The 13,992-nt window shown below is 42.5% G+C and overlaps 1 protein-coding gene and 1 long non-coding RNA gene across 3 annotated transcripts in view; one reads left to right on the top strand and one right to left on the bottom strand.

The window, feature by feature from the left end:
* Nucleotides 1–13,992, top strand: part of LOC143974489 (uncharacterized) — a 144,527-nt gene that overhangs the window by 5,081 nt on the left and 125,454 nt on the right. Inside the window, exon 2 of the long non-coding RNA XR_013272234.1 lies at nucleotides 11,791–11,887. This is a non-coding gene — a long non-coding RNA (uncharacterized LOC143974489). The remainder of the gene's footprint in view (nucleotides 1–11,790; nucleotides 11,888–13,992) is intronic.
* Nucleotides 1–13,992, bottom strand: part of TPM4 (tropomyosin 4) — a 106,001-nt gene that overhangs the window by 83,066 nt on the left and 8,943 nt on the right. For both annotated transcript variants that reach the window (XM_077475950.1, XM_077475949.1), the window contains exon 2: nucleotides 13,280–13,405. In XM_077475950.1, coding sequence (XP_077332076.1) covers nucleotides 13,280–13,405 — 126 coding nt within the window. The remainder of the gene's footprint in view (nucleotides 1–13,279; nucleotides 13,406–13,992) is intronic.

Genomic DNA, 13,992 nt, shown 5'->3' with positions numbered 1-13,992 from the left:
GCTCACCGAAGCCTGAGGACAGTCAAACCATAAGGCGGTCAGCTAACTCCATGATGAGCCACATGTGTGCAGTACCCAAGACATTGAGTTCCTCCTTAGTGTCCTCTTTCTATGGCCTGCACACTTGCTCTGTTGTACTGTATATGTTTCCGCTGTTAACTCCACCAGTCAGCTTACCTCTGTTAACTCATTTCCAGTAACAGAATGCGGTCCCGTGGTGCACATAGTGCAGAACTCATGTGTGTCCTCACTTAAAACTTATCCTTCCGTACCAAGTGACCAGGCATAGATCTCCAGAATGCTAGTCCACCAATGGAAAGGGATAGCTAGGGAGGAAGCCCAAGCACCAGCCCACTCACTATCGGAGAACCTGTCAACTATCAGGTACCACACAAATGACTGGCTGCTGTTTCTCCTCGTAATTACTCATGAACCTTTTTAGGAGTGTTGTTACATACATCATACATTATGGTTAAAGGCCCAAGTTGCTTAGTAGTATGCCTAGATCTCACATGCCCTATGGAATCAATTCACATGTTATACATGTATAACATGTAACGACATTCTGTTCCTAAATAAACATAACTGTGGCTGCCCCAGGTCACCTGCACAGATGAAGTCTCTTAGGGGAAAGTTCCGTCTTGATGGTGCTCTAACAGAAGTCCATGTTACAAGGTTCTCCTGGCAGTTTTCCAGGCGAACCATAGGTCCCAGAGAGTCTTTAGCACGGATTCCCCATCTGCTTCTCCAGTGTCTACAAAGCTTCCCAGAAACCCCGGGGAATCTCTGGGATCTGGACCCCTTCCATTATATAGAACACGGAAGGGAGGCTGGACCCCAGCGAAAAAGACTGCAAATGTACCAGAGATAGTGGTAAAAACATTAACCCCTTCCTCCTGACCTGGGCAGCCAGGTACTAACTAATGCTAACCTGTGAGCAAGCCAGCAATTTTGAAATGCGTCAAGGAAGGTGGTTTTGGGTGAAGACATTAATGTATGCAGTTTTCATATTTTGACAAATTAAATATAGAAAGAAGAGATAATTGTTGGAGTGCGGCTTATATTTGCTTTTGATTAAGAATAGAGATGGGCTGTAATAGCCACCACCTGGGTTGTCCATGGGAGTTTGAGTAAATTCCTGTAGTATAAATTTGTTAGATTTTTTGGTAGAAAGTGTGGGTAAGAGATCTTCCTAGCAACTATGCAGCTACTATTATACTTATGCTATTGTGCAGTCAAGTGGGTGTCTGCTCAATTTAAAGTGACCCTGTTACTAAAATAAAAAGAAAAAAAAATGTAGCTCAATACTTACCTCTTCCACTGCTCGTGCCACCAATTGCCCCTCTATTGTGGAGAAAATGAATATTTTAAATCTGACACTTCTGAGAGTATTGGTGTTTGTATTCCTGGTTCCTTCTGCCAGCCCCTATTACACTAAGCCCTTGTACACAAGGTCGGACATTCCGACGGAAAATGTCCGATCGGACCGTGTTGTGAGATAATCCGACTGTGTGTGGGCTCTATCGGACTGTTTCCATCAGAATATCCGACCGACAAAGTTTTAGAGCAGCGCTATAACATTTTCCGACAACATGATCCGATCGGACTTTGTCCGATCGTTTGTAGAGAATTCCGATCGGACAAAGTTCCACGCATGCTCAGATCAAATTCCTAGACGAAAGCTATTGGTTACTAGCCGCAGCGTAGTCCGGTCGCAACGACCAAATGTCATCACGTTCCGAACGATTGGATTTTCCGACAACTTTGTCCGACCGTGTGTATGCAACACCAGTTTCGGACAAAATCAGTCGGACAAAATCCAACGGATTTTGTTGTTGGAATGTCCGACCGTGTGTACAAGGGCTAAAGGATACAGTAGTGTTGCAGGGGCCAGTGGGAGCCACCACAGTGCATGGTGGGGGACCAGGTGTCCGGTGCTCCCAAAAGTGTCAGATTCAGAAGATTTTTCCAGCTCTTCTACAAAATTAGAGTGATTGGCAGTGGTATAATACACCTTCAGATTGATATTAAACATCTGCTTTGCGAGGGCTGCTTATTTAAACCCTTCACGACCCACCAGCATCATCCTTCATGCAGGAGACCATCCAATTCTGTCAATTTCAGGTACAGCAGGCTGCAGAGATTGCTTTGATCTTTCGCAGACCGATGCATAGTTCAGCTTGAGACGCTGTCTGATTGATCTGTGATCACTCTACATGGTGACAGATCATGTGATCACCATAAATAACGAATCATGGTGATCAAAGGAAAATTTGTACCTGGCAAAAAACTTTTCAACTGCCTGTTACATTTTAGCAGCTTGCGTTTTCTCACAGCAGTTTCAGCTGTGGGGAGAGAGGAAGAGATCTGTGACAGGTGTGAAAAAAAGTGTGTAAAGTATGAATTGTTTGATTTCAGCGCACAGTAATCGAAAATGCCTAATATCTTGAATAATAAAATACGTTGAACACACTTGCTTGTTAACCATACAATGTTGACCTATGTATCAATACCTACACATATTTAGTCACTGTTTTCAATATAAACGTGATAAAATAATTTCATGACACATTTTGAATAATATTACATTTACAACATTTTTTTAACATGCACTTCGTCCATTTCTCTGAATATTTGAAAAATATATCTAAGGTATTTAAAAAAAAACTAATGACCAAATAAAGGCCCTATGTGTATGGTTAGAAAGGGTACAAAAATAGTTTTGGTATGCAAAGCGAATAAAATGCTATTGTCGAGTAAGCAAGTACATGGCAAGTCACAAAGATTTAAATTACCCCAAGACCTGAAGAATAAAAGAATACAAATGTTATTCATTTTAGCAGTGCAGTGGCTTTAAGGATTAAAGTGGGTGCCAACAGTTTTGTAAATTGTCAGGAGTTTAGCATGGTTCCAATCTACCTATGGGAAATGTGCATTAAATTGGTACAGTTATCTCTGGATATTATATAGCTATGCAATAGAATCCTGAGGATCTCACAAGGGAACCAAGGATTGTTTTGGTTGGAAGAACAACAGCATGCAATGTAAAGTTGCTTTCACCTGTGACTATACAATATATATATATATATATATATATATATATATATATATATATATATATATACACAGATTATAACTTTCTATCCAGCAGGTGGCACTGCAGTATTATAGTGTGTATTCTCTGTGGTAATGCAATCACAGGATGTACCGTCTGCATTTAAGCATGTACTTGTATGCTTGTTCCTGTTCATGTTTCCAATGCTGTAGGACATGCATTGTTAATCCTCCAAAAAAGTAAAGGCGTTTGCTGAATCCAAGCTGCTTCCAGCACTTAATTGCAATACAATGCACAATATATTTGATCTATATGATTTCTACCTGCACAGGCCAATACTATGGACATGTATGATAGCACAGGACAAAGGCTGGAGATGCAGCTAGTATTTCATTTTCCAGCTTTTTACCTGTGTTGCACAAATAGTAATACAAACTGCTTGTGCCCTTGTTCAGGACTTCAAAGTTCCTGTAGAGTTCCAGTACCAAGGTTTAAAGTGGTTGTAAACATCAGACATGAAATATGAACAAAGCATATTCCTCTATAGTGCTTACTTGTTTCAGTCCAAAGCGGTGGTTAAATTTTGGGGGGCGGCAAGCAGACCTTGTCCCCTCACTCGCACCCCCCCTCATGTGGCTCTCGATAGATCAAAGTGATCCTCTCTTACCTAAGCAACCCCACCCCCCCTCCGCCGCTCCATAGGCCGCGATCCTTTCTCACTGCCACCCATGTCCGCCATTCCGCTCAATAGGCCGTGATCCTCTCTCAATGCCACCACCCCACCTCCCGCTGCTCGATAGACTGTGATCCTCTCTCACGGCCATCCATGGCCTTATCTTACTGCCGTAGAGGTGTGGGGAGGAGGACGAGGTTGGCAATGCTCTGCTGAATCCGGGGCTGCTATAAGACACTGCTGCTGCCGGGGCCAATGCTTTTCCTCACAGCCGAACAGGAGGCGGGTCCTAAGACCCGTCCTAAGACTCATGGCCAATCTGGTCTCAGGACCGGCTTCCTGATTGGCCGGTCATTCTCTAATGTCACACATGTGGGTGGGCTCGGGCGCAGTGATCTTCGCCCCGAGTCCACCCTTTTTGAAGCCAATTAGAGCCTCCGGCTCTAATCACGTGCTTTAAAACAAGAAAAAACCTCATTAAAACCCCTGCCCTGCATGGAGATTAGGGGTCGGGAGCATGGATTGGAGGGGGGTGGTGCCCCTGCAACCCTAATGGATGGGCCGCCACTGGTCCAAAGCACTAAGTGTCTTTTCTGTCTGCTGTTTCGTTCTGCTACTGTATTATCATGAGTCACTTCTGACAAGCTTTTCTGACACCAAGTAAAAAAAGGTGACAGGGGAGAGAGCTCCTGCTGAATGTGTCCATTCACTCCAATCAGCTCTCAGAGCTCCCCTCACTGAGCTCTGCAGAATGTAACTTTATCTCTCCACCCCCTGTTTTCTGACAGCTCATATAAATTCTGGACTTTGAATGGATGTAGAGAAGATTGCAAATAAACAAGTACAAATTATGTAGGACAGGGATGTCCAAACTTTTTTCAAAAGGGCCAGATTTGATGAACTGAACATGCGCGAGGGCCGACCATTTTGCCTGACATTCTTTGAACCATTAAAATTCGGTCTAAGCGTGTCCATCCGAGCACTAATACACGGCCCAACAAGAATTCTCTTGCCTTTGTGGCTGTGTGTGGTGAATAGATGAACTCAAGTGTATTATTTGGATACACCATATTTATTGACGTATAACACGCACCTTCACTTTAAGAGGGAAGCTTCAGGAAAAAAAAAAACTTAAAATTTTAAATAAAGAACTGTGAAGCAAAACAAGGATCAGTGTCTATCTGCAGACCCACAATTGCTAGGAATGCAGCGCCCACCATTGCCAGGGATGCACCCACCATTGCCAGGGAATTCACCCACCATTGCCAGGGAATTCACCCACCATTGCCAGGGAATTCACCCACCATTGCCGGGAATTCACTCACCATTGCCGGGAATTCACTCACCATTGCCGGGAATGCAGCCACCATTACCAGGGATTCACTCACCATTGCCGGGAATACAGCCACCATTGCCAGGAATTTCACCCACCATTGCCAGGAATGCACCCACCATTGCCAGGGATTCACCCGCCAATGCCAGGAATTCACTCACCATTGCCGGGAATGCTGCCACCATTGCCGGGAATGCTGCCACCATTGCCGGGAATGCAGCCACCATTGCCGGGAATGCAGCCACCATTGCCAGGAATGCAGCCACCATTGCCAGGAATTTCACCCACCATTGCCAGGAATTTCACCCACCATTGCCAGGAATTTCACCCACCATTGCCAGGAATGCACCCACCATTGCCAGAGATTCACCCGCCAATGCCAGGAATTCACTCACCATTGCCGGGAATGCTGCCACCATTGCTGGGAATGCTGCCACCATTGCCGGGAATGCAGCCACCATTGCCGGGAATGCAGCCACCATTGCCGGGAATGCAGCCACCATTGCCAGGAATGCAGGCACCATTGCCAGGAATGCACCCACCATTGCCAGGAATGCACCCACCAATGCCAGAAATTCACTCACCATTGCCGGGAATGCTGCCACCATTGCCGGGAATGCTGCCACCATTGCCAGGAATGCAGCCACCATTGCCAGGGATTCACCCGCCATTGCCAGGAATTCACTCACCATTGCTGGGAATGGAGTCACCATTGCCAGGAATGCACTCACCATTGCCGGGAATGCTGCCACCATTGCCAGGAATGCAGCCACCATTGCTAGGAATGCACCCACCAATGCCAGAAATTCACTCACCATTGCCGGGAATGCTGCCACCATTGCCGGGAATGCTGCCACCATTGCCAGGAATGCAGCCACCATTGCCAGGAATTTCACCCACCATTGCCAGGAATTTCACCCACCATTGCCAGGAATGCAGCCACCATTGCTAGGAATTCACTCACAATTGCCAGGAATGCAGCTACCATTACCATCAGTGCAGCCATGGAGGGCAGGACGAGCGTCAAAGACATCTTACAGGAGAATCTCCTGTTTACACCACGACCTCTCTAAGAGAAAGTCCCGCCTCCTTTGATGGACAGTACAGTCATCCAATGGCAGAGGCGGGACTTCCTATTACAGCTGCCGTGTAAACAGGAAATTCTCCTGTGTGCACAGCACTCGTCCCGTCTTCTCCCTCCGAGGCAGCCGGACTATATATCTTTTGTGGCCCCGGCGCTGGGAGATCGCCGGGGGCCACAAAAGACGTTCAAAACCAGACCGCGGGCCGGACTTTGGACATGCCTGATGTAGGAGGATTTGTTTCATCTCTGTGTATCACCTGAGGATAGTCACTTTACTGGGTATATGTAAGGGTTCACATCCACTTTGAATAAAATTAAACACTTTTCAGGCTGCACACATAAATAACATGTTTACAATAAGCTTTTACTAATGCTGTCCTTGTATAGCTATTCATTATGACTCTGTCAGTAACAGTGACAGTTTTATTTAATGTCTATCACTTGTGGACAGCGGCCTTGTTCCCTTCCTCCCCCCACCTTGCCCTCCGGGGTGTGTGGCTGCTGCCCGGGAAGCCTCCAGTGCTCTGTGACTTATAGAAGGGAATAGGATGAGTTTTCTATGCCCTTGTCCAGCACTGGAACTCAATGCTGTCACTGATAATGTGCAGACACTTTCCCACACACAACCTCAGAAGCTTCACAGGCAGTGTCCAGTCACCTTGGTGATGTCAGGGCCACAGGGTATACTGAAGAAGGCCTTTGACACTCCTATAAGTGTCAAATGTTAAAGAAAACCAAAGGGCTATTCCTGACAAATAGTTTAATTAATTGCTATAACAAGGGCATCAATAACTGCAAATTTCAGACCTTTTTCAAAATGTCCCTTCAATAGAAATTTACTGCTGAACTGGCAAAATTTCAATCAGTGTATCGCTAGCTTAAAGTGGTTCTAAAGGCAGAAGGTTTTTCATTTTAATGCCTTGTATGTATTAAAATAAAAAACCCTTCTGTGTGCAGCAGCCCCCCTCAGGCCCCTTGATACTTACCTGAGCTCCGTCTCTATCTCCGTCTCATCTCCTCATTGGCTAAGACACAGCAGCGGGCACCATTGGCTACAGCTACTGTCTATCAAAGTCAGTGAGCCAATTAGGACAGAGAGGGAGTGGTGCTAAGCCATAGCTCCATATCTGAATGGACACACAGAGTATTGACTCGGTGCCCCCATAGTAAGCTGCTTGCTGTGGGGGACACTCAGCAGGAGGGAAGGGCCAGGAATGCCAGCAAGGGACTCATGAAGAGGAGGATCCCTTGCTGGAAAAAACACTGCACACCCCAAGGTTCAGTGTTGGGACCCTTACTTTTTAACATCTTTATAAATGATATTGGGTCTGGCATCAAAAGTAATATTTCTGTCTTTGCAGATGACACCAAGATATGCAGTGGAATAACGTCTTTACAGGATGTCTCCAATTTACAAGCCGACCTCAATACACTGTCTAATTGGGTGACTATGTGGCAGATGAGGTTTAATGTTGATAAATGTAAAGTTATGCACTTGGGGCCTAAGAATATGCATGCATCATACATGCTAGGGGGAGTACAACTGGGGGAATCCATAGTGGAGAAGGATCTGGGGGTTTTGGTAGACCATAAGCTCAATAACAACATGCAATGCCAAGCTGCTGTTTGCAAAGCGAGCAAAGTCCTTTCTTGTATTAAGAGAGGTATGGACTCCAGAGAAAGAGATTTAATTTTGCCCCTGTTCAAATCATTAGTAAGACCTCACCTGGAATATGCCGTTCAGTTTTGGGCACCAGTTCTCAAAAAGGATATCGGGGAACTGGAGAAAGTGCAGAGAAGGGCAACCAAACTGATAAGAGGCATGGAGGAACTCAGCTATGAGGAGAGATTAGAGGAACTAAATGTATTCACTCTTGAGAAGAGGAGATTAAGGGGGGATATGATTAACATGTTCAAATATATTAGGGGTCCATATAGTGAACTTGGTGTTGAGTTGTTCTCTGTACGGTCAACCCAGAGGACACGGGGGCACTCGTTACGTCTAGAGGAAAAGAGATTTCAGCTTCAAGTACGGAAAGGTTTCTTCACAGTTAGAGCAGTGAAAATGTGGAATAGACTCCCGCCAGAGGTGGTTCTGGCCAGTTCAGTAGATTGCTTTAAGAAAGGCTTGGATACTTTCCTGATGGTACATAATATAACTAGGTACTAACATAGGTAAAGTTGATCCAGGGAAAATCCGATCGCCTATTGGGGGATCAGGAAGGAATTTTTTTCCCCTGCTGTAGTAAATTGGAGCATGCGCTGCTGTTTTTTTTTTTCGCCTTCCTCTGGATCAATTGTGGGCATAAAATTGGGTATCTGGATTGTACGATTATTTTTTATTTTATTTATTTGTTTTTAAGGTTGAACTGGATGGACTTGTGTCTTTTTTCAACCTGACTAACTATGTAACTATGTAACTATGTATGCACAGAGCAGATAAGTATAAATATATGTTTGTTATTTTTAAACAAAAAAAAAACAGAGACTTTAGTATCACTTTAAGGCTACGTTTAGACTGCTGCATCTGTGAAAAGCGATCCACGTTGCCACTGCTTTTCAGAGGCAATTGACAGTGAAGAAGGAGGTGATATGGAGCCTCCTCACCACCTGTTTTAAGCTTGTAAATGCCTCAAGTGTATGTGGTTGTGGGGCATTTGCAGGATGTCCCTATTCACTTGAATGGGTCATGGTACTGCCAGCTGAACATGACAAGAACAATCATCTTTTATGCATGTGTGAAGCAAAGCATTTTGACCGTGACATCTGAACACAACCATCCACTGCCTTACCAGCATAAAAGGAGGGGTTTGGGGCAATAAAAACACAGCTAAGTGCCCCTCAACAGCAAGTCTAAACGAGCTCTAGGACAGGCATGTGACGCTGGTGTTTTTTGTTGGTCTACATGAGGCTATCTCACTCCATCCTCGCAGTCCTCAGCCTATTTAATTATTTATACTGAATGAGGTGGCAGCTGTTCTCCAGTTGATAAAGGCTCCACTTCCTTGCATAACTTTGCAGCTTTGTCTTTCAGGCAATGTTTTCTGAACGGTTTCTCTGGCATAAAATGATGTACACTGCAATAGTTACTGTAAAGCCTCATACACACCACCATTTTTCTTTTCCATTCAACCCAGTGTGTTGAATGAAAAAAAAAAAAACCTGACAGCTCAGGTTGGAGCCGCTGTACTAACACTCTGATGTTAGTACAGCCATAGCCCCTGTTGAGCTATTTTGTTATGACAGGGGGAGAACCCCCCCACCAGAACACTCCAGTCAGCAGACCTTTTTCGGTCGTGAGCCTTCGACAGAAGATGGTCGGATTCTGCCCCCCCTATTGCTCCTATACACATGGGCCAAATGTCTATTGAACTGGCCGATGCCGGCCGACATTTGGCCGTCTTTACTAAGCTTACGTTTACTTACCAAAGTCCTACAAACAATTTTCTGAAAGTATGTAGGTATAGACCTCAGTAGCCCTCTTGAAGTATTATTCCACACCAGTTAGCCAACTGCATTGTTTGCATATGATATGCTAAAAAAACGCATAAACCTGCAAACATGCAGCATGCAATGTTTCTTTACTTGGAGATCAGTTGATCAGTAGCCTCCATAGCAGCCTTTCTCAACTTCTTTTTAATACAGAGGAATAATTTTAATTTCTCAAGGAACCCCTACTAAATTATTACATCTCTAGTTCATGGCACATTTGCATGGTCAGCAAGTTGTAAATAAAATAATACATACAATAATAAAGAATGTAGTGTATCTAGCATATTTTGACGCTGGTCAGTTCTATAAGTTAAAATAGTTTCAGTGACAACTATGAAATGAAATAATTAATAATAAATTACCAGAATAGAAACACCAACAGTGATAATTGTAGTGCCCCTTAGATTGGTGGTCAGTAAAAAAGAGCCTTCTTATATTGGGAGTCGGTTTAGTGGTCCATTTATAGGCGGCCGATGTAAGAAGGACCCCTTATATAAATGGTCAGTGGAAGAAGGACACTCTTATGTAGTTGACCAATGGTAAATCGACCCCTTACATACAGCTAAAAAGATCATTGAAATTACCGGGGAATTAGAAACTCTTCATTGCTCAAGAAACTCCTAGAAACCACTGGAGGAACCATGGCTGAGAAATCCCGCTCTATAGCACATAGCACACATCAACTGTCCTTGGGTCCAGAAAGCCATATTCTAAACCTTTTACTCCATCGTGTTGACATAGGGAACTTTTTATAGTCTGATTTCTCTCTGTATATAGTAAAGTAGGGCTGGAGAGGTGAAACAGAGTCTGAAGGAGAAATGTCATCAACCAATGTGGAACTTTATTTTATTCCCCCTAGAGAATGCATTAGGATCTCTCCCAATACTGCTGTCAATTATTGGAGGAAGAAGGGCATGGCTAGCTTGACACTGCTTCAGCAGGTGTGTCCCTCCAACGTCATCAAACAGTGACAATGCTGTCAATCGAGAGGAGGAAGGGGTGAGGCTGACATGACAATACTGTAGGAGGAGTGGCCCTCTACCCACTGTGACAAAGTCTGTTAATTAGCAGAGGAAAGGCGGAGCTAGCATGATGCTGCTGTAGTAGGCGTGGGTCTCTACTTCCAAACAACAATTACAATGTCTGTCAACCAGTGGAGAAGGAGACGGAACTAGCATGATGCCGCTGCAAGAGGTATCGCCCTCCACTTTCATTCACAAAGACAATTCTAAGCTAGAGTAGGGTGTTGTGGGGGAGTGGGGGGTGTGACTACAAAACTGACTACAGGAGTTACAGGCATGCTGTGCATGTGCATGGTGTACTATAACTCCTAGCAGTGATCATAGGACACAAACTGACCACACTACACTGATGTGAATGTACAATATATAATATGCAAATAATACATTACACAATAATACATATATAATTACCTGTAATAAAAAAATAAAGATATAGTATGTATCTGCTTCAATGCTTGGCGTGGTCAGTTTGAAACAGGAGGCAAAAAATCTTCCTGAGAGTTAAGAGCATTACCGCTGACTGGGCTTCCGCCTTCACTGGGTGCCTTCATCAGGTTTGTGGGCTGCGGCCGTTTGAATGGCCAAGCCACAATGATGTCACTCCAGCGCATGCCCGCAGCCGTGGCACAACTTGTGCTGGACTTCCTGCTGTTTATTGAGAGAGCATGCGCCGGTAACATCACTGGTGCCGCTAAAGTAAATATCTCCTAAACGGCGCATGTTTAGAAAATATTTACTGTACCTACAGGTAAGCTTTATTTTAGGCTTACCCGTAGGTATAAATCAATAAAAGGCCTTTATTATTGTGTTAACTTCCTTCCAAAACAATTACATTCAAGGCATGCTGTGAATAAGAACTGCTACAGCTGCTTGTGCTCACAATACTCTTTTCCAAAAACTCAGAGACAGAGCTGTACAGTCCTGCCTCCCTACCACAAAGGTAAAAATGAATTATCTGGCTAATTAAATATGCAAGAAATAAAAATGTGTGCAAAATAAATGAAATGGCACATAACATACAAAACTGTCTTATTTAGGGTATTATAATTTAATTGTGATGCTTTTTTTATTTATTTTTTATTTATTTTTTTACATCTATATTACTATTAATATGTTTTTTTTTTTTTACAGTATTTATGTGTACTGTGTCTTTCAAACAACTGGAAGATGAAACTCCTAGGAAAAAGAGATGAATACAAAAGCCCAGAAAATGGAAGCCTGGAATGCGGTGAGCTAACTTTAATACAAGATAAGAATATGTAAAATGACATTCACCAAATCTGTATGGGACATTGCCAATATAAATATTAACTCATAGTTGCAGGTTTATTCAATTTCTTATATTGTTCTTAAATTGTTCCCATATGCTAGATGTCTGAAGTCACATCACAGAGATGAATAGATGAATATACACTACTTTGTTTCTTGTTATCATGCGTACCTGTATTAAAGTACTTGTACACATGATATTAAAATGTTATTGTAAGAAAGAAAAAAAAAAAAAAGCTTGTAGCATGTAACAGGCAATATTTTACTACTTTGTCCTATAACTATGCAGTCCATGCCCTCTAGTGGACATTTGGAGAACTTCAGCTCTGGATGGCAGTATGAATGGGCAGAACAGGAGTAGTTTTCCAAGAAACCAGTACAGAATAGCATAATGGCAATCATTTTTTATTTTTTATTTTTTTACTGCATAATAGCTAAGAGGGTGTACACATCATCAAATCAAAATGGACAACATGCTGTTTTGAATATTCGTTCAATTTTACCATACAAGCCAACTTGCCAGAAGCAGCTCTGCAAAATAATGAGATTATTGGACGAATGATCATCTGTTTTTTGTTTGTTTTTTGCATGCTAGTGTCCATATTGAATGGTTACTAAAGTGTGAAAATGCTCGTACGACATAATAAAAATTTGGAAGTGATGTAATGTATTGTATTGTATTTGTATTGTATTTTCAGACGAAAACTGTACTGGTTAAACGAAAATTGTACGACCTGGTATCGTACGAAAAAAATTTTTGTGTTTATCCCTTCATATCATTTTGGATAAAACAATCACATTATCACACAATCGCTTCAAAAGCGATCTTTTTTGTATGATTTTCTGATTGTGTGTACGAGCCTTAAGCCTGGAAGAAACGACAGGATACTCTGAGTGTGACTGGGAACGTAACAAGTTGTTTTTTTACTATGTATAACTGCCACTTAACACTTGCAAAAATATTTGTACAGAATAAGTCATTATTTTTCTTTCCATCTCATCCCTTTCTACCTCAATTATTGGTTGTTTGAGGCTTTAGTAATTTGTATGGCGTTTTTTTTTTGTACATAATATCAAGCGTTCATTATATATAGAATATTGTGTATCTTTGTTTGGATAGATTTATTTTTATTAAAAACAAAACCATACCACATTTTATAAAAGGGTTGTATTCTTTAAAGTGAGAGGTCCATGTTTTTGTTCCCTGAAATTGCCCCAAGGACCTGTGGTCTTTACACCTTCCAGCAAAGGCTCTACATATTCTCCTATGTGTTTTCTACTTAAGAGAATGTATACCTAACCCAACAAGAAGTGACATCACAGAATTGTTACTATTATGATTTGCACTTACATCAGTGGCCTTTTTCTCTGCTTGTTCCAATTTCTCCTGGGCATCTTTCAGTGCTTCAGAGTATTTATCCAGTTCATCTTCTGTTCCCTTTAGCTTCTTCTGCAGTGCCACCAGCTCATCCTCCACCTGACATCAATAGCAACAGTTACAGTATTAGAAAACTTCCACAAGGTGTTCTCAATACAATTGTACTTTTTATTTAATAGTATGAATCCATATCCAGTGCATTGCCACTCAACCAACACTGAGGCAATGTTGATGAAGTTTCTACTGGGGGATCCAGGGGTAGACTCCTGGTGCTGGACCCCCCAAGATGATCTGCAAATGTAGAAACCATGCGACCAAAGCCTCACCATGTGACAAGATGGACTGACCTTATTAAAAAAATTCACCTTATTGAAAACTTTAATTAAAGCATTGGGGATGAATAAATGTTATTTGTGGCTATGCATTGACTTTTAGAAAATGCTGCAGTTAATGTCTATAATATTGTTGAAATCCCAAAAATAGTTTATATATAATTTTATTCTATTTTATTTTAGGCTTCATTTGGTACGTAATGCTGAATGCCTATACTTACACTATATTATCAAAAGTATTGGGATGCCTGCCTTTACATACACATGAACTTTAATGGCATCCCAGTTTTAGTTTAGGGTTCAATGGCGCACCCTTTGCAGCTATAACAACTTCAACTCTTCTGGGAAGGCTGT

The sequence above is a fragment of the Lithobates pipiens genome, unplaced genomic scaffold, assembly GCF_037356315.1.
Source record: "Lithobates pipiens isolate NorthernLeopardFrog02 unplaced genomic scaffold, aLitPip1_a1.2 Scaffold_13, whole genome shotgun sequence".
NCBI lineage: Eukaryota > Metazoa > Chordata > Amphibia > Anura > Ranidae > Lithobates > Lithobates pipiens.
Note: the sequence above shows the minus strand (reverse complement) of the source record. Positions and strands in the feature narration are given on the sequence as shown.